Source organism: Neoarius graeffei, chromosome 14 (genome assembly GCF_027579695.1).
Source record: "Neoarius graeffei isolate fNeoGra1 chromosome 14, fNeoGra1.pri, whole genome shotgun sequence".
In the NCBI taxonomy this organism is placed as follows: domain Eukaryota; kingdom Metazoa; phylum Chordata; class Actinopteri; order Siluriformes; family Ariidae; genus Neoarius; species Neoarius graeffei.
Window position 1 is genome coordinate 2850878 of NC_083582.1, and position 26941 is coordinate 2877818.

Below are 26941 nucleotides of genomic sequence, written 5' to 3' on the forward strand. Positions count from 1 at the left end.
CCCATAACCAGCACAGTGAGCTGTGATCTGTCCGTTATCTGCAGGAGGCTGCTGGGATAGGGGGCGATGTAGAGCAGCTCAAAGACTCCTGATTTCAGATGGTCCTAATTTGCAGTGCCTGTCGCGACCTGATCTGTGTCGTGCATTGATGCAGTAATGCTTTATGGCTTGATGAAATCTGTTGTCTGCAGAGAAAACACATGAAACTTCAGCGTCAGTGTTTATAACATTAACTGCAGCTCAGAAGAAGGTTTATGCTGATGATAAGAGTTACAGGGTTTTGTACAACAGAGAAGTTGCATTTGAACATTATAAGCCTGAATGCTGAAGTTTTATAATCATGTGAGGTTTTTTTTACACGTACACAGCAGAACTGGCTTATACTCGGCTCGAACTCGTAGGGTTATTGGGAACAGTGGTGGTCAGTGATTGGGAACAGTGGTGGTCAGTGATTGGGAACAGTGGTGGTCAGTGATTGGTTATTGGGAACAGTGGTGGTCAGTGATTGGGAACAGTGGTGGTCAGTGATTGGGAACAGTGGTGGTCAGTGATTGGTTATTGGGAACAGTGGTGGTCAGTGATTGGGAACAGTGGTGGTCAGTGATTGGTGATTGGGAACAGTGGTGGTCAGTGATTGGTTATTGGGAACAGTGGTGGTCAGTGATTGGTTATTGGGAACAGTGGTGGTCAGTGATTGGGAACAGTGGTGGTCAGTGATTGGTTATTGGGAACAGTCGTGGTCAGTGATTGGTTATTGGGAGCAGTGATTGGGAGCAGTGGTGGTCAGTGATTGGTTATTGGGAACAGTGGTGGTCAGTGATTGGTTATTGGGAACAGTGGTGATCAGTGATTGGGAACAGTGGTGGTCAGTGATTGGTTATTGGGAACAGTGGTGGTCAGTGATTGGGAACAGTGGTGGTCAGTGATTGGGAACAGTGGTGATCAGTGATTGGGAACAGTGGTGGTCAGTGATTGGTTATTGGGAACAGTGGTGGTCAGTGATTGGGAACAGTGGTGGTCAGTGATTGGGAACAGTGGTGGCCAGTGATTGGTTATTGGGAATAGTGGTGGTCAGTGACTGGGAGCAGTGGTGGTCAGTGATTGGTTATTGGGAGCAGTGGTGGTCAGTGGTTGGTTATTGGGAACAGTGGTGGTCAGTGATTGGGAACAGTGGTGGTCAGTGATTGGTTATTGGGAGCAGTGGTGGTCAGTGATTGGTTATTGGGAACAGTGGTGGTCAGTGATTGGTTATTGGGAACAGTGGTGGTCAGTGATTGGGAACAGTGGTGGTCAGTGATTGGTTATTGGGAACAGTGGTGGTCAGTGATTGGGAACAGTGGTGGTCAGTGATTGGTTATTGGGAGCAGTGGTGGTCAGTGATTGGTTATTGGGAACAGTGGTGATCAGTGATTAATTATTGGGAGCAGTGGTGGTCAGTGATTGGTTATTGGGAGCAGTGATTGGGAGGAATGGTGGTCAGTGATTGGTTATTGGGAACAGTGGAGATCATTGGTGTTACAGTAACTGGTACTGAGTGGAGTGAACCTGCTCTCTCAACTCGTTTAACCAGCAGTCGTGGTGTGAGCTGGAGAGTCGTATTGAATGCAGGACAGTTACGAACATCTGCTCAAAAATTCACTAAGGGGGTCGAACTAATCCTCAGATTTAGTGACAAAATCACTACTTAGGCCAGTAGTGATTCTAGTTTTGTATTCTCTCGAGTGAGTTTTATTAGATAATCTTTTGTTTATAGAATTGTGGGTGGCACGGTGGCGTAGTGGTTAGCGCTGTCGCCTCACATCACGAAGGTTCTGGGTTCGAGCCCAGTTGCCGACAGGGGCCTTCCTGTGTGGAGTTTGCATGTTCTCCATGTGTCTGTGTGGGTTTCCTCCAGGTGCTCCGGCTTCCCCCGCAGTCCAAAGTAAAGGCTTCTTCTTCTTCACAACTTCCAGTGAAGCTCTCCAGCTTCCATGAACAAATGCTTTTCATTCATCATCATGTTTTAGTTAAATATTGGTTATAGTATCAGGAGGTGTGGTTATTGTAATATGTAAATGAAATATTTGCATATGGCTGACCAGCTGCTCACAAACACACAACGATGACACCACAGTTAGAACCAATAAATCCAACCTGAGTTTCACCCACAGATCGGCCTGACAGTGACGTGTTCCACGCCCACACAGACAGGCCTGAGGGACGGCGCCATTCTGCAGGATGTTAAAGCGTACGGTGGTCCAGGACTCGAGTGAAACAGCTGCACACATCAGGACATGTCGTCATGCCTTACTGTGCGTAACTGAAACATGATACTCTTTAGGATTTATTACCGTGAGGTTTTGACAGTGGCTTTATGACTGTAACACCAGCTGACAGCACCGAGGTTCACCGGATTTATCCCTTTATCCACTGATATTCACGTATTTGGATGGAAAGGTTGCTGGTGAAGAAATGGCTTCAGTGTAAGTAACGCCAAAACAATAAATGAACACAGTGGCCTTGTATTTGAAAACCTACACAAAAAAAATGTCCAAACATATTTACGAAGTACAAGATGAGCAGGAAGGGTTGAAAGTTCCTACACACTCCAATCAACTCAAACATGTTCAAGTTAAATGGGAAACACGCTTCAGGTACAGTATGTTCACTATCACTTACAGGCGGGACAATAATAGTGGTACATGTGTTTTTTTTTTTAAATAATTATTTATTGATGAGGGAATTGTTTTGCTCGGAGTAAATTTATTTAAATTAAAGGTTGGATTTTTCTCTTTTTTTTTCAATGTGAGATGAAGCGACTTCACCAAAAGGTGGATTTTTTTCTCACCTTTTGTACTGATCTTTACAAGGGGTGCCAATAATTGTGAAGGGCATTATGTATATCATGCCCTTGTGTGTGTTGGAATGTGACAGCTGTTCTGTGTTGGCGTCACTGGTGAGTGTGTTGAAAGACTGAGAATCGTGTGTGTGACATATTTAATGTGAGAGCTAAACCTATTTGTGTTTCCATTACATAGAAAGAGATCCAGCAACACACACACACACACACACACACACACACACACACACACACACACACACACACACACACAAGCATGCATACAGACCTACAGACAAAAATGAACTCACAGAGAGACAGAATGAAAGACAGACAGCCAGAGAGACAGACAGGTAAGTAGAGAGAGAGACAGACAGACGGGCTGTATGCTGGTTAGAGAGATAAACCTGAAACAGTTCTCCACAGAGCTTCTCCTCGTGTGACCCCACATGACTCTTTATCCAAAGTACCTCTGAATCATGGAAACTGCAATGTTTAGTTACCGTGGTAACCAAGTGCTAATAAACATCAATAACAATGTGACTCTGAATACTTGACCACCTCTGAGGTTATTAATCATCAGCGTGACTCGCTTTACCCGCCTGCGTGTTTTTTATTTATTTTTATTCCTTTAATTGTAATTAACTGTGTGTGAACTGTGAGTTTAGTGCTAAAGCTCTGCCTCGTGTCCTGCTCAGATCCGTGCCTTCTTTCAGGTATTAAATCACATGAAGTGTTTAAACTGCTATCAGAGGGGTTTAGCAACGTTGCTCCTCCGCAGTGACTCCTTTCAGATCCACGCCTGTGTCTCTGATAAATTACAGGCTGACTCAAACTAAATTACACACTGCAGCCTGCAGAGACAATCACGGCCTCTGTTTACCGCTCGCTCGCTCGCTGTCTGCTACAGGCGTCTCTTCATCCACCTCCTGTTTACTAAACACTGTGAAGAAGCAGTCAGAACTCCCAGCATGCCCCAGTCAGCACCGCCACAGTGTCCTGTGGAACAGCAGTGACAGAACCTCACTTCCTGTTCTCACTTGCAGCTATAAACAGCTGTTCCCTCACCAGACTCTCTCTTTATTCTCTCTAAGTTAATAAGACCAAAAAAATTGCAGCTTATCGTCTATTACTGAGAAACCGTAAAGACGTGTAAGCTCCTTCTCTGTCCTGAAGACGTCTGAGAACTTACAGTTCCAGCTTCACCTCTGACTGTTACACAGTGCTGACACTGGAGACTCCTTCCAGAAATGTGACAGAAATGTCTTCTTCCTTTAATAAAACTTCACCACATCTACACACCATAGACCCGATAACCTATTACAGCCTGTGCATTAATATAAACCCGCACTACTGTCAGAGCTGCTGTTAGAGAGAATTCATCAACACCTTCTGACCAATCAGAGTGCAGAACTCAGCAGCGCTGTTGTATTTTTATGAATGAAGATCTACACAGAGAGATAAATAGCCCATAATCAAAGGCTGGTCATTAATCACCAATTTTATGAGACAAAAATATCACTGAATCCAAGTCCTGATTATAGTCAGAGTTAAAAATAAAAATGATTTCAATTATCTTCAAAAGTCTCAAAGTCAACAAAATAAACAACTTTAATTAAAAAAACCCAAGAAGATCTGACATTGGTGGTTAGGGATCAGAAGAGTTGAACACATTGTCTGTCGTTCAGCAGGAGTAGATTGTTTAATGACTTTTGACATTTTGGGGATTCTGTATATTGTGATTGATGGATGGATGGACAGATAGACAGGTAGATGGTATGATGGATGGATGAAACAATGGATAGATGGAAAGACATAAATGGATGAATAAATGGATGATAGATGAATGGACTTATGGATGTTATGGACTCTCATGTTTTTCCAAGATGGCCGCCGAGGAGTGAGTGTGTTTTGTAGCTCTAGTCAATTGGCTCAATATCTTTGTCTACTAAACATGTGATGCTTTACATCTTGAACTTATACATCTCTTGGTGCTTATGAATTGACGGTGGTCCATCAAGTGATAAAACTAGCAGCCTCAAGAACCAAATCCAAAGACTCTTGTCTTGACCTCATTTTTCTCTGTGAGTTGGACGCTGGTGGCCTCACAATGAGTAAGCCAATTACGCTACAAAGTATCGTCGACTTGATGCAGCAAACGAAGCGCGAAATGTTTTCGTACATTGGCTCGAAAATGGATATGCTTGGATCTAGTCTGACGAAGATAAATGATTCCCTCCATATGCTTGGTGAGCAAATCACTGAGGTACAGCAAAGAGTCAGCGCAAATGAAGACAACATAACGGAGCTGCTCAAACGCATAAATGTGCTGGAAAAAGAAAATACGCACCTTAAAAAATGGACTGAAGATGCCGAGAATCGAAGCCGACGTTCCAATCTGCGTTTCATCGGTATTCCTGAGAGGGCCGAAGGGAACAATATCCATGGTTTCATGCGTCACCTGATTCCACAGCTCCTCGGAGAAGAAAACTTTCTTGGTCCGCCTGTGATTGAAATCTGCCACCGTGTCAGTAATGTGGATAACAACAACAAAGCCACATACAAGGGCTCCAGGCCGATCCTGGTAAAGTTTCAGAACCTCCAAGATAAGTCGAAGATATCGAAACTAGCCAGGGATAACAAAGGTCCTCTTCTCTTCAAAGTTATGGCTACGAATCGAGATGGCTCCTTAACAGAAAAAGAAGTTCAAGTCCACATTTATCCTGACTTCTCTGCTGAGGTCGTCAAGAGGCGCAGAGAATTTGATCAAGTGAAGAAAAAGCTCTGTGAACGGGACATTGATTATGGTCTCACCTTTCCCAGCACACTAAGAGTTACTCACGCCGGTAAGACCCATTTTTTTTATACACCTGATGATGCTGAGAAATTCTACCGTGCACTAGATTCCACTATTGACTCTGAAATAACAACAGACTGATGGCTATCACTGTCCTGTAGTGCCGAGGCCAGCGCACGGTTCGCAGTTCCTGGTCTTCTTTTTTTTTTTTTTTTTTGTCTGTAGCTATCCTCATGAACATTTCCCCCTGGGCGATTTATTACCAAAAGTGCAACTCCACCGCTTAGTGAATTGTTGGACTATCTGTTTTCACTTTTTCTGTTGGACAATGACAGCTGCTCCACGCGACGTGGAAATGATTTAAGTTTATGCAGCCTGAAATGCACTATTATTAGTTAACTATTGCATGTCTGCCACTAGCTCTATATTTCATTATTTGTGGTATTCCTCACATTTTGCGGGGCCATGTAGACTGAGTTGCAATCTGTTTTGTTTTTGCTCTCTCTCTCCCTCTCTCCCTCTCTTTTTCTTTCTCTTTTTCTCCTCACTACTCGAAAGTGCGGTATGCAATTTTTTAGTGCCTTATGTGTGTTTTTGTCTTGTGTCTTTGTGGGTGTGAATGTGTCTGTGTTAGTGTTAGTGTCTATTGCTCTCTACTTGCCTCCCTCATCTAGGTCTACTGACCTTGTTTGTTACTCATTCATGATGTATGATGGGTTTCATCACCCTTGTTATATCTTAATCTTATTTATAAGTATTAAGGATTAATGAATTTTGCTAAAGGACTACTTGTTGTCCATTTAAACATTAGGAGCTTGATGCCTAAAATTGACTTATTGCGAATCTGGCTTACTTACAATAAACCTCATGTGATTACATTGTCCGAAACATGGTTAAACAGCAGTATTTCTGACGAGGAAATTAAACTTGATAACTGTCTCATTTAGGAAAGACAGAGGATCTAGAGGTGGGGGACTATTAATATATGTCACATCAAATTTGACTGCTGAACTCGTTCTTCCTGGCGAGAGCCCCCAGCATTTTGAAGGACTTTTTATTAACATTACTTTTCATGAAAACAAACATTTGACTATTGGAAACATTTATAAACCACCGTCTGCTCCGGCAGAAACCACTGATTGTATTTTGTCTACTATTAATTCCCTAAATTGTTCTACTGAAAAAATTATACTTGGTGATTTCAATTCTAACTGGTTGGACCGTTCTTCACAAAAGGATCGCACCCTTTATAATAGTATAAATTTAACACAAATAATTTCTGAACCCACTCGAGTTGGTCCCAGCTCTTTATCTCTGCTGGATTGGATACTAGTCTCCCACCCAGGCAGAATAATTCAATCAGGTGTGCTACCTGACTATTTTAGCGACCATTCAATGGTATTCTGCGTTTGGAAAATTAAAATGGTCCATCAGCCTCCTAAACTAATTAAAGTTAGGCATATTAACAAAATTAACTCTGAACACTTCATTCAAGACATCTTAAATGTGAATTGGGGAAGATTTCAACTAATTCCAACTGTTGAAGAAGCCTGGCACTTTTTTACTCTGAGTTTTTGCAGGTAATTAACAAACATGCACCATTGATCTTAAAGAAGGTCAGAGGTCATAATCTACCCTGGATTAAAGGAGAACTTATCAACTTACTTAAACAAAGAGACAAGGCCTGGGAAAATTTTCGTAAAACCAAAGATGTTGCAGACTGGAATATCTACAAGGAGCTAAGGAATAGATGCAAAACTAACACAAGAAATGCTAAGGCAAGTTATTTTAAAGATAGTCTAGCAACTGACTTTAAAAACCCCAAGAAATTCTGGAAAAAAAATTAATAATCTTACAAACAAATCCTCAAAAACCTCCACAACTCATATTAGCTTAAATAACCAAACGGTAAGGCCGAATCCCATTTCACCCCTTGGACCAACCCTTTGGCCCTTCCCCTCCATTTTGCGCATTCACGTGAAGGGGTAGGGGTATCCCAATCCCAGTTAACGCGGAGGGGTAGGGGAAGGGGTAGGGCTTCTGTACCCCTCCAAACAGAGATTTTCCTGGAGCTGACTCCGAACGAAGGGGTTTGAGTGATTTCCCACAATGCCATGCGGATTTCAGCGAGATTTCATGCGGATTTCAGAAAGATGACGGTTCCCGTGGCGAAAGATTGTCATAAATGTATTTTCTCCATTATTTGCGTGTTTTAAGTTGTTATCCAGAGGAAACACGCCGCTTGATTCGCTTTCGAGCTGAGAATGAGCAGCGATTTCTGAAATCCAAGTTGCTGCTAAAAAGCTTTGGGAGTGAGTATTGTTTTCGGTTGCTTGACTGCGTACGTTTTGTTCTGTTATTCTCGCTTTTATTGTTTACATGAGTGTTCTGACACTTCATTCTGTCGGATGTGGTGCACGAAGCGCCAAAGATATCCCATTCAGTGGTGTTAGTTAACAAATCACACCCTGCCAGCAGAGATTTCTGGTTCTGCCTCTGGCTCTGACTGTAGCGGCTGGTCGCAGCCAATGACGCATTTGGTCGCGTTTTGCTAACGTAAACGCTGACGGAGGTACGCGATGACGTATGCGATCGTTGAAGGGCTATCCCAATACGTAGGGGTTGAATTTCAAGCCCTATCCCTTGTAGCTCAGTTTCAAGGGGAAGGGCCAAGGGGAAGGGGGAGGGGGAGGGGTAGAAATTAGAATTGGGATTGGGCCTAAGTGAACCTTTATTAATTGCTGAGGCATTCAGTCATCACTTTGCTACAATAGGCCGCTCTATGTCAGTTAACCCCAATTGTGGGTCAACCCTGACACAAGGTAGGACTAGCAGTTCCTTCTGCTTTAATTCTATATCTCCAATTGACGTCCAGCGGGTCATTGATAGCTTAAGATCTGGATGTAGTGCTGGCCCAGATGGCCTGGATATAAGGTTCTTTAAAATGGCCTCTCATGTTTTGTCATTCCCTTTTGCTGATTTGTTTAATTTATCCTTAATAACATGTGAAATACCTTCCTCATGGAAAAGCATTAGAGTAATCCCTCTTCATAAGGGCGGCACCACTTCTGACATGAATAATTATAGACCAATTTCAATAATTAATAGTATATCAAAAATATTTGAAAAGCTAATATTCAATCAGCTATCCACATATCTCACAGACCACAACATACTATCGCAACATCGATCAGGCTTCCGACCTGGCTACTCAACCACCACTGCTCTCCTAAAATTATCTAATGATATAATGTCAGCGGCAGACAGCAACATGACTACTGGGGGCATATTTATTGGCCTTTCTAAGGCGTTTGACATGGTTGACCATTACCTTTTATTAGATAAGTTATATGCTATTGGCCTCTCCAACAAGTCTTTATTATTTTTTAATTCATTTTTTCATAATAGAACTCGGTGTGTTTCCTTTCAGGGTAGTGAATCCAAATTTAAATTAATTGACAAGGGTGTTCCTCAAGGTTCATCGTTGGGCCGCTTTTGTTTTCAATTTTTATTAATGATCTGCCTCAAATATGCTCAGATAGTCAAATTCATTTATATGCCGATGACACTGTATTGTACTCTTCCGGTGCCAGTATTTCTCAAATTCAGAATTCTCTCCAGTCAGACTTCAACAAAGTGCAACAGTGGTTTCTTTCAAATAAGCTTCTCCTGAATAAGGAAAAATCGTACAGTATGCTTTTTTGTACTCGACTTGGCTCTCTGTCATTGACTAATTGGTCAATCACTCTTCTTGATGGAACATTACTTGAAAGAGTGGAGGAGTTTAAATACTTAGGTGTCTGGCTTGACTCTCAGCTATCCTTCAAACCCCATATTAATGCAATCTCCAAAAAAATAACCGGTTGTTTAAAATTTCTTTATCGTTCAGTAGACTGCTTTTCACAAGAAGTCCGGAAAAGAATTGTAACCCAGTTAATTCTTCCAATATTTGATTATGCGGATTTTGTCTATGGCAACACCTTTGAAACACATCTTCGCCCTCTCAATGTACTATATAACAGTCTTTGTAGATTTGTACTTAGATGTCCGTATAGGACACATCATTGTGTGATGTATGAAACTTTGGACTGGCCAGCTCCCAAGACCAGAAGGCAGCTCCATTGGTCAACCCTAATTTTTAAATGTATTCACTTAAAGGCTCCTCCTTACATGAAACAGTTATTAACTCCTCTAAGCTCTCATTACAGTTTACGGCACATTGACCATTTGTTTTTAGTTACACCTAGAATTCGCAAAGAAATTGGTCGTCGTGCATTTAAGTTTAAAGCACCATCAGACTGGAACAGTCTTCCTTCAACACTCAGGTCCATTTCTTCCTTTCATATTTTCAGATCATCTTTAATTACTCATTTTCAAACATCCTGCTCCTGTTTCTGAATGTTTTTTGTTTGTTTGTTTTTGTTTTTTCTCTTTCTTGGATTAGTTGTGCTGATACTGTATGATACCGTATATAAATGACATTATTGCAGTATGCTGGGTGGGGGTAGTGGGGTAGTTTGGAGAGCAACATTGGTAAGTGTGTGTGTGTGTTTGTGTATATGTCTATTGTGTATATGTTTAGTGTGTGTATTCAAGTCCTGTTTTTCTTTTTTGGTATTGTCATTAGGACCCCCTTGAAAATGAGATGCCACATCTCAAGGGGTTATCCTCAAAATAAATAAATAAATAAATAAATAAAATAAAAAATAAAATAAATGAATGGACTTATGGATGGATGAATGCATGGATGGATGAATGAATGAACCAATGGATAGATGGGCAGACTGATAAATGGACGAATGGATGGATGGATGGATGGATGGATGGATGGATGGATGGATAAATGGACAGATGGACAGACAGATTAATGGATGGATGGATACATGAACAAATGGATGGATGGTTGGTTGGATAGATGGCTGATTGATAGATGGATGAATGAACCAATGGATAGATGGACAGACAGATAAATTGATGGATGGATGAATGATTGATGGATGGATACATCATGTGTGTGACAGATTGAGATAAAAAAATGCAGTGTTTTGTTCTTTTCCTCCACCCTCTTCTGCTCCTCACCTGCTGATGTAAACACTCCTGGACTGAGGTGAGATGAATGGTGAAGTGTTCATGCATGATGTTCACGTGGTGTGAAGATCCACAGTGTATAGATCATGTACATGTGCAGCTTGGAAGCTTGTGGTGTGAGCGTGTGGAATGTGGTGTGTGTCTGAGCTTCAACATGGCTCATGTTTACTTTATTACTCACAGACTCTCAGACTCTCAGGAGGTTCAGTCTAATTCATTTATGTTCCTGATCTTACTCTTTGTAATACACAGAGACAGAAAGATCTGGAAACACCTGGCTGTTAAAACACTTTAGACTTTTAATAGCTGGGAAAAATCAAGCTGGACGACAAAAGTAGCAGATCAGATCAGCTCCCCAGTTTTCAGAGAGGGATGGAGGGATAGGTGGAAAATACCATGCTATTGTACAAGTAAAGTGAGATTCGGTGTCCCCCTGGATGGAGATGGTGAGATGGTGGAAGACCTATCTATCTATCTATCGATCGATCGATCGATAGATAGATAGATAGATAGATAGATAGATAGATAGATAGATAGATAGATAGAAGTACAGTAAAAGGAAGCAACCAAACACCAAAATAAATCCTAAATTATAGACAAAAATGAAATATGTAGAAGATTTATTATTTGTATTGAATTTGTAAAACTGAATATCAATAGAAAAAAAAGTTTGTAGGAAAGTTCCAGACTTCTTTAATGATTTTCTGGTTCTCACCAAACTGTGCAGGACTGCAGTAGGACAGCTCTAGGAGAAATACTAACCCATTTTTTTCCACCTGTAATGGGAAATACTGTGTTCTTCTGGATTGGCAGCCAGGGAAGGTTTCAGCATCACTGGGATTCAAAAAAGCTGGTGACCATGAGAATCATGTACACTTTCGATCTAGATTACTGGAGAAAAGCTGGGATTGGTGATGAGGGACAGACACTGCACATCTCCTGGGGTAATTCAGGAAGAAAGAAGTCATGTATTGTAACTGTGGGTGGTAAAAGAGAGCAACTGGACTTGCTTGAAGATTCTTGAAGATGTTTCACCTCTCATCCGAAAGGCTTCTTCAGTTCTGTCTGACTGGTAGGGAGTATCAGGTATTTATCCTCTCATGGATGAAAAGCTCATCTAAGGTGTCGTCGAGTCATCCTGTTGGTGTGGGTCACTGGGGGCTGGTTGTGAACGGCCTCGAGAGTCCTTAGGGTGATCAATGGATTGCCCGTTAAGGTGATCAATGGAATGCTGATTCTCTCTGTCCTCCTGTGAGCCACTGAAAACAGCTGGGTTTTGGTGTGCATTCAGTTGTCTGGGAAGTGTGCCAAGGACTGCATTGTAGGTGGCTGATAAATGATGTCTTAGACCCCCACCTCTGTTCAGTGATGGCCGTTCCAGGTTGACAAAAATGGCTTCTTTAACTCCTCGCTCATACCAACGATCCTCTCTGGCTAAAATGCGTACGTTGCAATCCTGAAATGAGTGTCCTTTGTTGTTAAGATGAAGGTAGACAGCAGAGTCCTGGCCTGAGGAACTGGCTCTCCTGTGTTGAGCCATGCGCCTGTGAGAGGATACAGTGGGGCAAAAAAGTATTTAGTCAGCCACCAATTGTGCAAGTTCTCCCACTTAAAAAGATGAGAGAGGCCTGTAATTTTCATCATAGGTACACTTCAACTATGAGAGACAGAATGGGGGGAAAGAATCCAGGAAATCACATTGTAGGATTTTTAATGAATTAATTGGTAAATTCCTCGGTAAAATAAGTATTTGGTCACCTACAAACAAGCAAGATTTCTGGCTCTCACAGACCTGTAACAACTTCTTTAAGAGGCTCCTCTGTCCTCCACTCGTTACCTGTATTAATGGCACCTGTTTGAACTCGTTATCAGTATAAAAGACACCTGTCCACAACCTCAAACAGTCACACTCCAAACTCCACTATGGCCAAGACCAAAGAGCTGTCAAAGGACACCAGAAACAAAATTGTAGACCTGCACCAGGCTGGGAAGACTGAATCTGCAATAGGTAAGCAGCTTGGTGTGAAGAAATCAACTGTGGGAGCAATTATTAGAAAATGGAAGACATACAAGACCACTGATAATCTCCCTCGATCTGAGGCTCCACGCAAGATCTCACCCCGTGGGGTCAAAATGATCACAAGAACGGTGAGCAAAAATCCCAGAACCACACGGGGGGACCTAGTGAATGACCTGCAGAGAGCTGGGACCAAAGTAACAAAGGCTACCATCAGTAACACACTACGCCGCCAGGGACTCAAATCCTGCAGTGCCAGACGTGTCCCCCTGCTTAAGCCAGTACATGTCCAGGCCCATCTGAAGTTTGCTAGAGAGCATTTGGATGACCCAGAAGAGGATTGGGAGAATGTCATATGGTCAGATGAAACCAAAATAGAACTTTTTGGTAAAAACTCAACTTGTCTTGTTTGGAGGAGAAAGAATGCTGAGTTGCATCCAAAGAACACCATACCTACTGTGAAGCATGGGGGTGGAAACATCATGCTTTGGGGCTGTTTTTCTGCAAAGGGACCAGGACGACTGATCCGTGTAAAGGAAAGAATGAATGGGGCCATGTATCGTGAGATTTTGAGTGAAAACCTCCTTCCATCAGCAAGGGCATTGAAGATGAAACGTGGCTGGGTCTTTCAGCATGACAATGATCCCAAACACGCCGCCCGGGCAACGAAGGAGTGGCTTCGTAAGAAGCATTTCAAGGTCCTGGAGTGGCCTAGCCAGTCTCCAGATCTCAACCCCATAGAAAATCTTTGGAGGGAGTTGAAAGTCCGTGTTGCCCAGCGACAGCCCCAAAACATCACTGCTCTAGAGGAGATCTGCATGGAGGAATGGGCCAAAATACCAGCAACAGTGTGTGAAAACCTTGTGAAGACTTACAGAAAACGTTTGACCTCTGTCATTGCCAACAAAGGGTATATAACAAAGTATTGAGATAAACTTTTGTTATTGACCAAATACTTATTTTCCACCATAATTTGCAAATAAATTCATTAAAAATCCTACAATGTGATTTCCTGGATTCTTTCCCCCCATTCTGTCTCTCATAGTTGAAGTGTACCTATGATGAAAATTACAGGCCTCTCTCATCTTTTTAAGTGGGAGAACTTGCACAATTGGTGACTGACTAAATACTTTTTTGCCCCACTGTAAATACCTGATACTCCCTACCAGTCAGACAGAACTGAAGAAGCCTTTCGGATGAGAGGTGAAACGTCTTCAAGAATCTTCAAGCAAGTCCAGTTGCTCTCTTTTACCACCCACAGTTACTATGACCTGGATGACTGAGAATCTTCACAGACATGTCATGTATTGTAGACACGATGATGCTCACACGCTTCTGGTCATGGGTTGTTATTGGAACACTGATCACTGAGCTCAGGTTCCAGAAATACGACGTGACCAGTAAACTTCTTAGCGGACTTTGACTAGCTTTATAAAGTGTTGTGTTATAAAGTGCTGGTTTGGTAGACCAAGTTTGGTAGACTTAGAGCTTCCTGTCTACATCTACTGTACTTCCACTCCACAACACATGAAGGTTTCTTTATGGATGCGTATGAATCCATATTTGATGAATGTTTCACTATATTTTGGTGTTCATTTTCATGATTGTTGTTCTGCTGAGTCACAGGATGTTGTTGAAGAGCTGACGGAGGTAGATGGATGAAGAAATCTATCCATTTTTATTGCTGAAATCCTAAATGAGTGCAACATGTCAGAGTCACAAAAAAGATTGAAATAGCACTTGTGGCTTGTTTGAATATGATTTGCAGGAACAATAAAACAAAACAGGAAATTGAGTTTCTTTCTCCACAACATGGACGAAGGTTCCCAACGTATGTTCTCGCAGATTCCCAGCCATGGACATGGCCTGTATCATCACTGTGAACTGAACCTCTCGGTCTTTGCCTTTGTTAGCAAACGTCAGATCTTTAACACACACTGGACACACTTGGTTCATGAGGATCTGAGTTTTGCTGAGTTGTACTTCCTGGATTTTTGCCTTTGTCTTTAATGATATGTACCCTGTCCAAGGTCACTGAGGTCACTCTGCATTCTGGGGCACTTCAACCTCATGTAAAGTAACAATTTGATCTCAAAGGCTGTGTTCCAAATCTGCTCATTTCCCAATTCTCCACTGATCCAAACCTCAAAGTGACAGTCGTAGCCGACTCTGTTTTTTCAGCATTTGGAGGATTTAGCTGTGTTTAGTGAGAAGCAGGAGGTGAAACCACATCCATTTTTGTCCAAATCGCCAAAAATACACGTGATATTCCTGCCAAGGCCTGTGGATAGATTTTCTGGAATTTTTATGAGCTTAAATTGTAGTGTGGTGGTATTTTGAACAAAAGTGAAGGGTGTAGTTGCACCACACCTGATATTGGAGGATGTACTGTATAAGCAATGTCATCTGAAAATATACGATTATGTCAAAGAATGTTGTGGAAACAGGTGATAAATTAGCAGATGTACCTGTAGAAAGCCAGTTATCTTTAAGCACAGTAACTGTTATTAAACTGTTTGCAGGTGTAACTCTTAATTTTTATCCATTCGCTGAGCTGAACGTTAGTCTAAAATGCCTCACATAACAGTAAATACCGTATAATGTGGTTTTAAAAAAACATCAGCTTTACAAACCCTAAAACGCTGTGTGTAAGGCTTTTATAGTAAAATACTGTGTGATTAAGTGGAATTCCTGGTATAATCAGCTGATTATCTTCCTGTAAAGGTCTGTCCTGAAGTGCTGCTCAATAAAACAAATGGAAATCATATGACGCAACTATTTATCCAAAACTGAGTGACCAGGTAACCAGGGGATTAGTCAGAGGAACAAGCAATAAACCAGGAGTAATTCTCAACATGATGTTACCACCACCATGCTTTCCCATGTGGGGATGGTGTTCTCAGGGTTGGCTTTCCAAACGTAGTGCTTGACGCCAAGGCTAAAAAGTTCAGTTTTGGTTTCATCAGAACATGTTTACTGAATCTGCAAACAGGTTTTCATACAGCTCAGTGCTCTTCTATAAACCCCAGCTTTGGGGCATGCCTAGGTTGTCTCGGCTGTCCGGGCTGCATCCATCTAAGTTGTGGATCTTTCCAGTTCCTTCAGAGATCCCCTTGTCTCTTTTGGTAGACAGTCTCCTCTATGCACAATCGCAGTTGTTCCACATTCTTTCTATTTTTTAATGATGCATTCATTGTCACTGTGCGGAATGTTCAAAGCTACTCAAACCCTGATACTTTTCCAGAATTTGTCCTGGATTTCTTTTGATCATTCCTTGCTGATTGTTTAGGTATGTTATCTAGAAAATTCTGGGATCTTCCAGAAACAGATGTATTTATCCTGAGATCATGTGGCACCTTAATTTCAAATATTTAACTATGTTTGTGATGGTGACTGGTTTACCAAAACCAGTTTAGGGGTTTCACAGGGACAGGGGGTGAATACGTATGTATTCACGACTTTGCGATTTTTATTTTTGTGGTATCCATCCCACTCGGGAAGGTGCTGCTCTCATTTCCTGCAGCATAGCTCATAGTCTCAGAACAGGCCTAGTTAATTTCTGACAATCCAGAGCCAAGGCCAGGGAGCAGACAAACAGGCTAAACCGACTGTCTGCTAGCTGCACAGAGTCGCCACTCAGGGTCCACTACATCGAGACTGTGTCTGTTCCCCGAACTCAACAAAAAGGTAGAAATATTCAGAGAGTTTGTTCCAGTAACCTAATCAATATAAAATTAGATCATACTGACTGTACAGCTGCTGCCAGCACCTTTGATCTAAAGGTGGGGCTATTAAATATTAGATCTCTTACATCTAAAGCGCTAATGGTTAATGAACTCATTACTGATCAGGAGTTTAATGTACTGTGTTTAACAGAAACATGGATTAAGCCAAATGAATATATAGCATTAAATGAAGCGAGTCCTCCTGGATACAGTTATATACACCAGCCTCGTCTAACTGGCAGAGGAGGAGGCGTCGCGGTTATTTATAACGATTATCTAGGTGTAACACAAAAACCTGGTTATAAATTTAATACATTTGAAGTTCTTCATACTCATATAATGTATGTAGCCTCGAAAAATAAGTCTACCCAGTTAATTGCGTTACTTATTATTTACAGGCCCCCGGGGCCATATTCTGAGTTTCTTTCTGAATTTGCAGATTTTATCTCAGATCTGGTTATTTCCTTAGACAAAGCTTTAGTTGTCGGAGACTTTAATATTCACTTCGATAACCCAGAAGACCCTTTAAAAACAGCGTTTGTGTCCATTTTAGATTCAGTAGGGATTAATCAGAATGTCATAGGACCGACCCATAATGGTGGTCACACCCTCGATCTAATACTAACATTCGGGTTAAACGTAGAAAATATAGTCACACTTCCACAGTCTGAAGTTATCTCAGATCATTATCTCATCTCATTCAAAATATCTCATCTCATCTCATTATCTGTAGCCGCTTTATCCTGTTCTACAGGGTCACAGGCGAGCTGGAGCCTGTCCCAGCTGACTACGGGCGAAAGGCGGGGTTCACCCTGGACAAGTCGCCAGGTCATCACAGGGCTGACACATAGACACAGACAACCATTCACACTCACATTCACACCTACGCTCAATTTAGAGTCACCAGTTAACCTAACCTGCATGTCTTTGGACTGTGGGGGAAACCGGAGCACCCGGAGGAAACCCACGCGGACACGGGGAGAACATGCAAACTCCGCACAGAAAGGCCCTCGCCGGCCCCGGGGCTCGAACCCGGACCTTCTTGCTGTGAGGCGACAGCGCTAACCACTACACCACCGTGCCGCCCATTCAAAATATGTCTGAGTAATAATATATGCACCTCACCACGCTACTGTATTAAACGTACATTCACGTCAACTACTGCACAGAGCTTTATAAATGATCTCCCAGAGTTATCAACTTTGATTGGGTCACTGTCAGCCCCTGCAGAACTTGATCAGGCAACTGAATGCTTAGAATCAACATTCCGCCATACTTTAGATAATGTAGCTCCTCTAAAAAGGAAAATGGTCAGAGACAAAAAATTAGCACCCTGGTATAATGATGACACTCACACTTTAAAACAGACCACTCGAAAATTGGAACATAAATGGCGTCAAACAAAATTGGTAGTGTTCAAATTAGCGTGGAAGGAGAGCTTCCTGAAGTATAGAAAAGCTCTTAGTGCTGCGAGATCAACATATCTCTCCTCCCTAATAGAAGATAACAAAAATAATCCTAGATTCCTATTTAATACTGGAGCAAAATTAACCAGGAATAAGTCCACTATAGACACATGCACACCTGCAGTATGTAGTAGCAACGACTTCATGAATTTTTTTCATGACAAAATTGAGAATATCCGACAAAAAATTGAAACTACTAATTTAAGGTCAGACAATGTACAACCCCGATTCCAAAAAAGTTGGGACAAAGTACAAATTGTAAATAAAAACGGAATGCAATGATGTGGAAGTTTCAAAATTCCATATTTTATTCAGAATAGAACATAGATGACATATCAAATGTTTAAACTGAGAAAATGTATCATTTAAAGAGAAAAATTTGGTGATTTTAAATTTCATGACAACAACACATCTTAAAGTTGGGACAAGGCCATGTTTCCCACTGTGAGACATCCCCTTTTCTCTTTACAACAGTCTGTAAACGTCTGGGGACTGAGGAGACAAGTTGCTCAAGTTTAGGGATAGAGATCTTGCATGTGACGTCACAGCCGATCCAGATTGTGACAGACGCCATCGTGTCGGTCAAACGCCATATTCCGCCTTCTACTTCTGGTTCTACTTCTGCTTTTACTTCTACCTTTTCTTCTGGAAAACCCTACTATCTACAATTCTACTACAACGGCTGTGGCTACAAGCTCTCCCTACCTGTGCACGGTTTTTATGTTTTTTGTGTGTATTTTTGCGTGTTGTTCGTCTGTACCGGACTTCAATATCCACTGCAACCGTATGGACTTACTGGACATTGGTTTCCAGCAGAAAATGACAGTTTGTAGCGATTTCCATTGCATGCACAACATTCCGGACGAGAAAAAAAAAAACATTCCGGACGAGGCCAGATTGCGAGACCAGCGGGGTCTCCGTGGATTGTTATCGGAAGCAAAGCGAAGGAGGCGGCGCCGGGAGCAGAAGCGAGGCTACAGGCAGAGCCGGCCTGTTGACTAAGCTCAGAAAACAGCTACTCAAACCTCCACTGCTAAGCCTCTACCTCTCCAACGCCAGATCCATGTAAACAACACGGACGATTTGGAATTACCTTATTCTATAATCGGCTGGTCAGTGCTATACTCAATACTTAAGTGACTTACCCATCCAGTGAGGATCATTTTCTTGCTTACAAGATGCCACATCTGAGTCGCTGACAAATCCTGAATTTCTGTAAAGATAACTGTCCAGAGATTTATAAGCACGCAGTGCTTCACCACTGAACAGCGAGAGAAAGTTGATGAGGTAATTATACACGTCCGGGTATTCCGCTGGCAGTTCAAAATCCGGTCGTGAAAACTCCGTCCGGAAAGCCATAAGGGTCACAAATCTGTAGCTCGTTTATTTTAGACATATATCTAGTTATCTGTTCATTAGAAAAATGAGCCGTGTAGTCCGTCGGTTGAAATTGATCCATTCTGTACACGAGTGCAGCAGTATTCAGCGGTGTTTTTGACCGACACGATGGCGGCTGTGTACTTTCCGGTCACGTGACTGCAAGATCTCTATAGGAATGTTAACCTATTCTTGTCTAATGTAGGATTCTAGTTACTCAACTGTCTTAGGTCTTTTTTGTCGTATCTTTTGTTTTATGATGCGCCAAATGTTTTCTATGGGTGAAAGATCTGGACTGCAGGCTGGCCAGTTCAGTACCCGGACCCTTCTTCTACGCAGCCATGATGCTGTAATTGATGCAGTATGTGGTTTGGCATTGTCATGTTGGAAAATGCAAGGTCTTCCCTGAAAGAGACGTCGTCTGGATGGGAGCATATGTTGCTCTAGAACCTGGATATACCTTTCAGCATTGATGGTGTCTTTCCAGATGTGTAAGCTGCCCATGCCACACGCACTAATGCAACCCCATACCATCAGAGATGCAGGCTTCTGAACTGAGCGCTGATAACAACTCGGGTCGTCCTTCTCCTCTTTAGTCCGAATGACACGGCGTCCCTGATTCCCATAAAGAACTTCACATTTTGATTCGTCTGACCACAGAACAGTTTTCCACTTTGCCACAGTCCATTTTAAATGAGTCTTGGCCCAGAGAAGACGTCTGCGCTTCTGGATCATGTTTAGATACGGCTTCTTCTTTGAACTATAGACTTTTAGCTGGCAATGGCAGATGGCACGGTGAATTGTGTTCACAGATAATGTTCTCTGGAAATATTCCTGAGCCCATTTTGTGATTTCCAATACAGAAGCATGCCTGTATGTGATGCAGTGCCGTCTAAGGGCCCGAAGATCACGGGCACCCAGTATGGTTTTCCGGCCTTGACCCTTACGCACAGAGATTCTTCCAGATTCTGTGAATCTTTTGATGATATTATGCACTGTAGACGATGATATGTTCAAACTCTTTGCAATTTTACACTGTCGAACTCCTTTCTGATATTGCTCCACTATTTGTCGGCGCAGAATTAGGGGGATTGGTGATCCTCTTCCCATCTTTACTTCTGAGAGCCGCTGCCACTCCAAGATGCTCTTTTTATACCCAGTCATGTTAATGACCTATTGCCAATTGACCTAATGAGTTGCAGTTTGGTCCTCCAGCTGTTCCTTTGTTGTACCTTTAACTTTTCCAGCCTCTTATTGCCCCTGTCCCAACTTTTTTGAGATGTGTTGCTGTCATGAAATTTCAAATGAGCCAATATTTGGCATGAAATTTCAAAATGTCTCACTTTCGACATTTGATATGTTGTCTATGTTCTATTGTGAATACAATATCAGTTTTTGAGATTTGTAAATTATTGCATTCCGTTTTTATTTACAATTTGTACTTTGTCCCAACTTTTTTGGAATCGGGGTTGTAAGTGACCCTGTAGTTAACAATATAACTGTATCAGATCAGCAGTTAGAATGTTTTACTCCCCTTAGAGAAACTGAATTACTTTCATTAATCTTGGCATCAAAAGCCTCAACTTGTGTACTAGATCCCTTACCTACACGTCTATTCAAACAGATAATACCTGAAGTAATTGAACCGCTTCTAAAAATAATAAATTCTTCTCTTATGATTGGCTATGTACCCAAATCCTTTAAACTAGCAGTTATCAAACCCCTGATTAAAAAACCTGACCTTGATCCCTGTCAGCTGTCCAATTATCGGCCAATATCAAACCTCCCCTTTATCTCCAAGATCCTCCTAACCCTAACCCTATTTATATAGGAATAACATCCATGAAACGTATCAGTCAGGATTTAGACCTCATCATAGCACTGAGACAGCTCTGGTTAAAGTAGTATCTGCTGGTACCTCGTATAGTGAAGGCTACATCAGGGGGCAGAGTCTTTTCTTACAAAGCCCCACAGTTATGGAACAGCCTTCCAAGTAGTGTTCGGGAATCAGACACAGTCTCAGTGTTTAAGTCTCGGCTGAAAACATATCTGCTTAGTCAAGCCTTGCGTTAATGGTGTTTATGAGGTAAAGGTGTAGATCTGGAGGGTCCTCAGACAGAGTGTTTTGGTAAACTGGGATGTATGGATGCTGTCAGTCCCCACTCGCTTGCTCACTCGAGTTTGTTGACGGTGTAGTGGCTGCTGCTTTATGTCCCGGGGCTCCCTCATGCCTGTGTTACCTTCTGGCTCTCCCCTTTTAGTGATGCTGTCATAGTTAGTTGCCGGAGTCCCTGCTTGTACTCAGCGCAAAATGTATACCGTTCCTACTTATTCAGGTGACATTGGGCATACCTAACAACCTGTGTTTTCTCTCTCTCCCCCCAATCTGTCCCTCTGAGTTACATGTCAATCCTGGGATCGAGATGCTGAGCCTCTTCTGCTCCTCGGACCTGCCTGATCCATCCTGGTGCCCTGTGTCTGGTTGGAGTCTCATCACATCGCTCCTGTGGAGGACGGCCCCATATGGACAGTTGAAAGTCATACTTGGAAGACGCTCTGGACACTTACAGTCATGCTTTTGTGGCTGAGGACTACAGTTGGCTTGCTAACTTTGGGACTGCAGTTGTCATGAAGTTTCCATTTATGAAGAGTTTATAACATCAATGAAACTGACTTCATGTTAAAACTGTTAATGTTATAGTCATGTTGTCTGTTGCTGTCCAGGTGAGGATTGGTTCCCTTTTGGGTCTGGTTCCTCCCGAGGTTTCTTCCTCGTGTCATCTGGGGGAGATTTTCCTTGCCACCATCGCCACAGTCTTGCTCATTGGGGATAGATTAGGGATAATATTGGCTCATGTCTTGGGTCATTCAGATTCTGTTAAACTGCTTTGGGACAATGTCTATTGTTAAAAGCGCCATACAAACTTGACTTGACTATTTGTGTGCGCGCGCGCGCGCGCGTGTGTGTGTGTGTGTGTGTGTGTGTGTGTGTGTGTTGAGCAAGCAATGAGCTTAGTGAAGCTGAAAAGCAAAGAAGTCCTGAAAATAAAGCTGTGTATGAACATCTCCCGCCTGCCGTGCCTCATTATTCCACCCACATCAGGGACTTACTACAGTGGTGCAGAAAGCCGGGAGATAACATGGAAGAGTGCCTCCACAATACTGCGTGCTGAAATATTGCAGAGAGGCACCACTTCCGGATATCGCGTTGCATAGTCCACCAGAACTACAACCCCGATTCCAAAAAAGTTGGGACAAAGTACAAATTGTAAATAAAAACGGAATGCAATAATTTACAAATCTCAAAAACTGATATTGTATTCACAATAGAACATAGACAACATATCAAATGTCGAAAGCGAGACATTCTGAAATTTCATGCCAAATATTGGCTCATTTGAAATTTCATGACAGCAACACATCTCAAAAAAGTTGGGACAGGGGCAATAAGAGGCTGGAAAAGTTAAAGGTACGAAAAATGGACAGCTGGAGGACCAAATTGCAACTCATTAGGTCAATTGGCAATAGGTCATTAACATGACTGGGTATAAAAAGAGCATCTTGGAGTGGCAGCGGCTCTCAGAAGTAAAGATGGGAAGAGGATCACCAATCCCCCTAATTCTGCGCCGACAAATAGTGGAGCAATATCAGAAAGGAGTTCGACAGTGTAAAATTGCAAAGAGTTTGAACATATCATCATCTACAGTGCATAATATCATCAAAAGATTCAGAGAATCTGGAAGAATCTCTGTGCGTAAGGGTCAAGGCCGGAAAACCATACTGGGTGCCCGTGATCTTCGGGCCCTTAGACGGCACTGCATCACATACAGGCATGCTTCTGTATTGGAAATCACAAAATGGGCTCAGGAATATTTCCAGAGAACATTATCTGTGAGCACAATTCACCGTGCCATCCGCCGTTGCCAGCTAAAACTCTATAGTTCAAAGAAGAAGCCGCATCTAAACATGATCCAGAAGCGCAGACGTCTTCTCTGGGCCAAGGCTCATTTAAAATGGACTGTGGCAAAGTGGAAAACTGTTCTGTGGTCAGACGAATCAAAATGTGAAGTTCTTTATGGGAATCAGGGACGCCGTGTCATTCGGACTAAAGAGGAGAAGGACGACCCGAGTTGTTATCAGCGCTCAGTTCAGAAGCCTGCATCTCTGATGGTATGGGGTTGCATTAGTGCGTGTGGCATGGGCAGCTTACACATCTGGAAAGACACCATCAATGCTGAAAGGTATATCCAGGTTCTAGAGCAACATATGCTCCCATCCAGACGACGTCTCTTTCAGGGAGGACCTTGCATTTTCCAACATGACAATGCCAAACCACATACTGCATCAATTACAGCATCATGGCTGCGTAGAAGAAGGGTCCGGGTACTGAACTGGCCAGCCTGCAGTCCAGATCTTTCACCCATAGAAAACATTTGGCGCGTCATAAAACGGAAGATACGACAAAAAAGACCTAAGACAGTTGAGCAACTAGAATCCTACATTAGACAAGAATGGGTTAACATTCCTATCCCTAAACTTGAGCAACTTGTCTCCTCAGTCCCCAGACGTTTACAGACTGTTGTAAAGAGAAAAGGGGATGTCTCACAGTGGGAAACATGGCCTTGTCCCAACTTTTTTGAGATGTGTTGTTGTCATGAAATTTAAAATCACCTAATTTTTTCTCTTTAAATGATACATTTTCTCAGTTTAAACATTTGATATGTCATCTATGTTCTATTCTGAATAAAATATGGAATTTTGAAACTTCCACATCAGTGCATTCCGTTTTTATTTACAATTTGTACTTTGTCCCAACTTTTTTGGAATCAGAGTTGTAAAATAAAGCGATATTGCCATGCTGACCGATCTAATGGCCCAACGAGATCCATGCCAATTCTCTCGAAGGGGGTCTCAATTAGAGGGAGAGGGCGCAAAGGTGATTTTGGGGTGGCCGCAGGATTTGCTAGTTGGCATTCGCTGCAGGCCACACACCACCAATGGACATCCCCGTGAATGCCTGGCCAATAGAACCGGGCCATTATTCGGACTAGTGTTTTATCCTGCCCTAAATGTCCAGTCATTGGATTAAAGTGAAGTGAGCCATGTGGAATATGAGTTCCCTGTGGCTTTTTGGGATTAACAACTGGTTTAACTGTTCACCAGTTTGAGGGTCCTGCATCACTCGATACAGCCTATCCTTAATAATAGCAAAGTACAGGAAGGAGGGTGTCACATTTGGCTGGAGAGTTTGACCATCGATTACTCTCACTTGGTCAAACGCATGACGCAGAGTCTCGTCTCACGACTGCTCTAATGGGAAATTCTTGAGGGACTCCCCAAGAGAGGGAGGAGGGGCGAGCTGCTCCTCACTCCTTGCATTGTCCTGACACAGTGCAGATGTAGACTGCTCTGTGACGGCTTCCCGAGTCAATGCCAAACCGGGATCCCCCCGTGACGTATTATCGCAGGAACCACCCCCTACTATATGCTCCATTAAGCCTCTAAACCCCGGCCAATCAGTCCCCAGAATCAGCGGGTGGGTGAGACGTGGGTTAACTGCTACCTTTACACTATGCTTTTCTCCCTAAAATAGAATGTGGATGGACACTAGCGGATAATCGTGAATGTCCCTATGCACACACAGAACCTTCACCACTTGTGGTGAAGTGCAAGGTGAGGCACTTCCCCAACATCTCACCTTGCAGCAGACTTTGGTGGCTTGAGGTCTGATTACAGCTGGAATCCACCAATGTGTGAGACATATTGCCTTGAACACTCATTGGTACACAATACGCTCCCGGCCCAATTGAGCCCAGTCTCTGGTGCATTGGGGATCTGGACCACCGCTCCCACCTCCATTGCAGAACACTGACCCTGGAGATGCCCAGGCTCCCCGCAGCGGCAGCATACCGGCCCAGGCTTCACCTCTGCACTGGCGTTATGGCCATCACTCATCTGGGGGGGAGAAGACACAGACACAGAAGGGAAAGACGGGAGAACACCATGGGTGCAGGGGGCCGGCTGGGGGGGAGCCATCCCCCGCCTCTTCGGTGGGGGAACGGGGCGGGGACAGGAAGGGGGGGAGGCGAAGGAAAGAGAAAAAGAAAAGATGTGTCATGTCTGCCTGCCACCAGAACCACTGCAAAATGGTCCTTCACCAACTTGATGGCTTGATCCAGTGACGCCAGGCACTGGACCCACTCTGCTGGTCTTTCCAGAAGATGTGCGATGAACTGCTCCAGTGTCACCAGGTAGATGATCCCCTCGGCGTCACGGTCATCTGCCCTCAGCCACCTCCAGCAGGTGTCCCAGAGCTGTTGGCCAAATGCAAGCGGCCGGCTGACATCCTCCATTGTCAGTGTCGGAAAGTATTGGTGATGTTGTTCTGGGGAACGGCTGAAACGGTGCAGGATGGTTCGCTTCAGGTCTATGTAGATGAGCCGGCTGGCGGCGGGGAGTTGCTACACTACTCCAGTCAGTAGCGATAATAGGTGCACCGTGCGCTGCTCGACCGGCCACCCCCACGCTTTGGCTGCTCGCTTGAAGAGTGATATCAAGGCTTCCAGATTGTCATGCAGCCCCATCTTGGTGAGGGTGACATGGGGAGGGTCTGCTGCGGTGGCAGTTGAGGACCCCACCAACGTGAGCAAGTGCCAGAATGCCTTCCGAGCTTCCTGCTGGGCCAGCAGCAAGGCTTCAAAGCATTGCTCCTGCTCCTTTTGGAGGGCAGTCAGTGCTTGGTGCTGGTTCTGTTGGGCGGTAGTGAGGGCATGGATCAGGCCCTTAAATGGGGAGGACTCCATGTGTGGTTCCCTTCAGTATCCTGACTTTCGACACCACTGTAGTAAGTCCCTGATGTGGGTGGAATACTGAAGCGTCACAGGCGGGATATGGTGTTCACACACTTTATTTTCAGTACTTCGTTGCTTTTCAAGCTTGTTGCTTGCTTACACACACACACACACACACACACACACGTGCTCTGGTCGTGAGAGATCCTCTCTCATCGCTCTCTCCCTCCTTTTCTACCTTACATCCTCACTGCAAAACACACAGACATAATGTTAATTGACAGCAGGTGTACTGACTTTGCCACTCACCTTCCCTGACCCCGCCCCCCATTCACAAACTGACACTTGGCCACACCCCTGCTGCCACACTATATTAATGTTGTTCCCAGAATTTCAATATTTTAGGCTGTTTTGTTTAGATTTCTGATGTAAAATCCAAATTTTGACTATTTCAGTTCCAGGTTGTGACACCACAGAATATAAAAAAGGTACAGGGGTGAATACTTATGCATGACACTCCATATTCATAAACTACATTCACAGAAGCTTTATTTGCACCGTGTGGAAGAGATTTAATTAAAATGGGTTCGGGTTAAGGGTTAGCATTGTGTGTATTTAGGATCTATCAGCATGTATAACTGATGCATCACTGTGAGGTTTTTGTTTTTTTTCCTCAGGCTGGTCTGATCCGCACAGATAACGGTGAGTTCTTCATCGAGCCGCTGCAGAAAGGCCAACAGGAATCAGAGGTCCAAGGCCGAGTTCATGTGGTGTATCCCAGATCGACGGTTAAACAACAAACTCAGGAAGATGTGCATAATGAAGGTGAGGAATCGGGGAACATGGAGAGGTGGCACGGCAG

The 26941-nt window shown here is 43.2% G+C and overlaps 1 protein-coding gene across 1 annotated transcript in view; it reads left to right on the forward strand.

Moving 5' to 3' along the window:
* The window catches only part of LOC132897874 (A disintegrin and metalloproteinase with thrombospondin motifs 14), a 93504-nt gene that overhangs the window by 10519 nt on the left and 56044 nt on the right, over positions 1-26941 (forward strand). The window contains exon 3 of the mRNA XM_060939127.1: positions 26757-26904. Within this exon, the coding sequence (XP_060795110.1) occupies positions 26757-26904 (148 nt within the window). The remainder of the gene's footprint in view (positions 1-26756; positions 26905-26941) is intronic.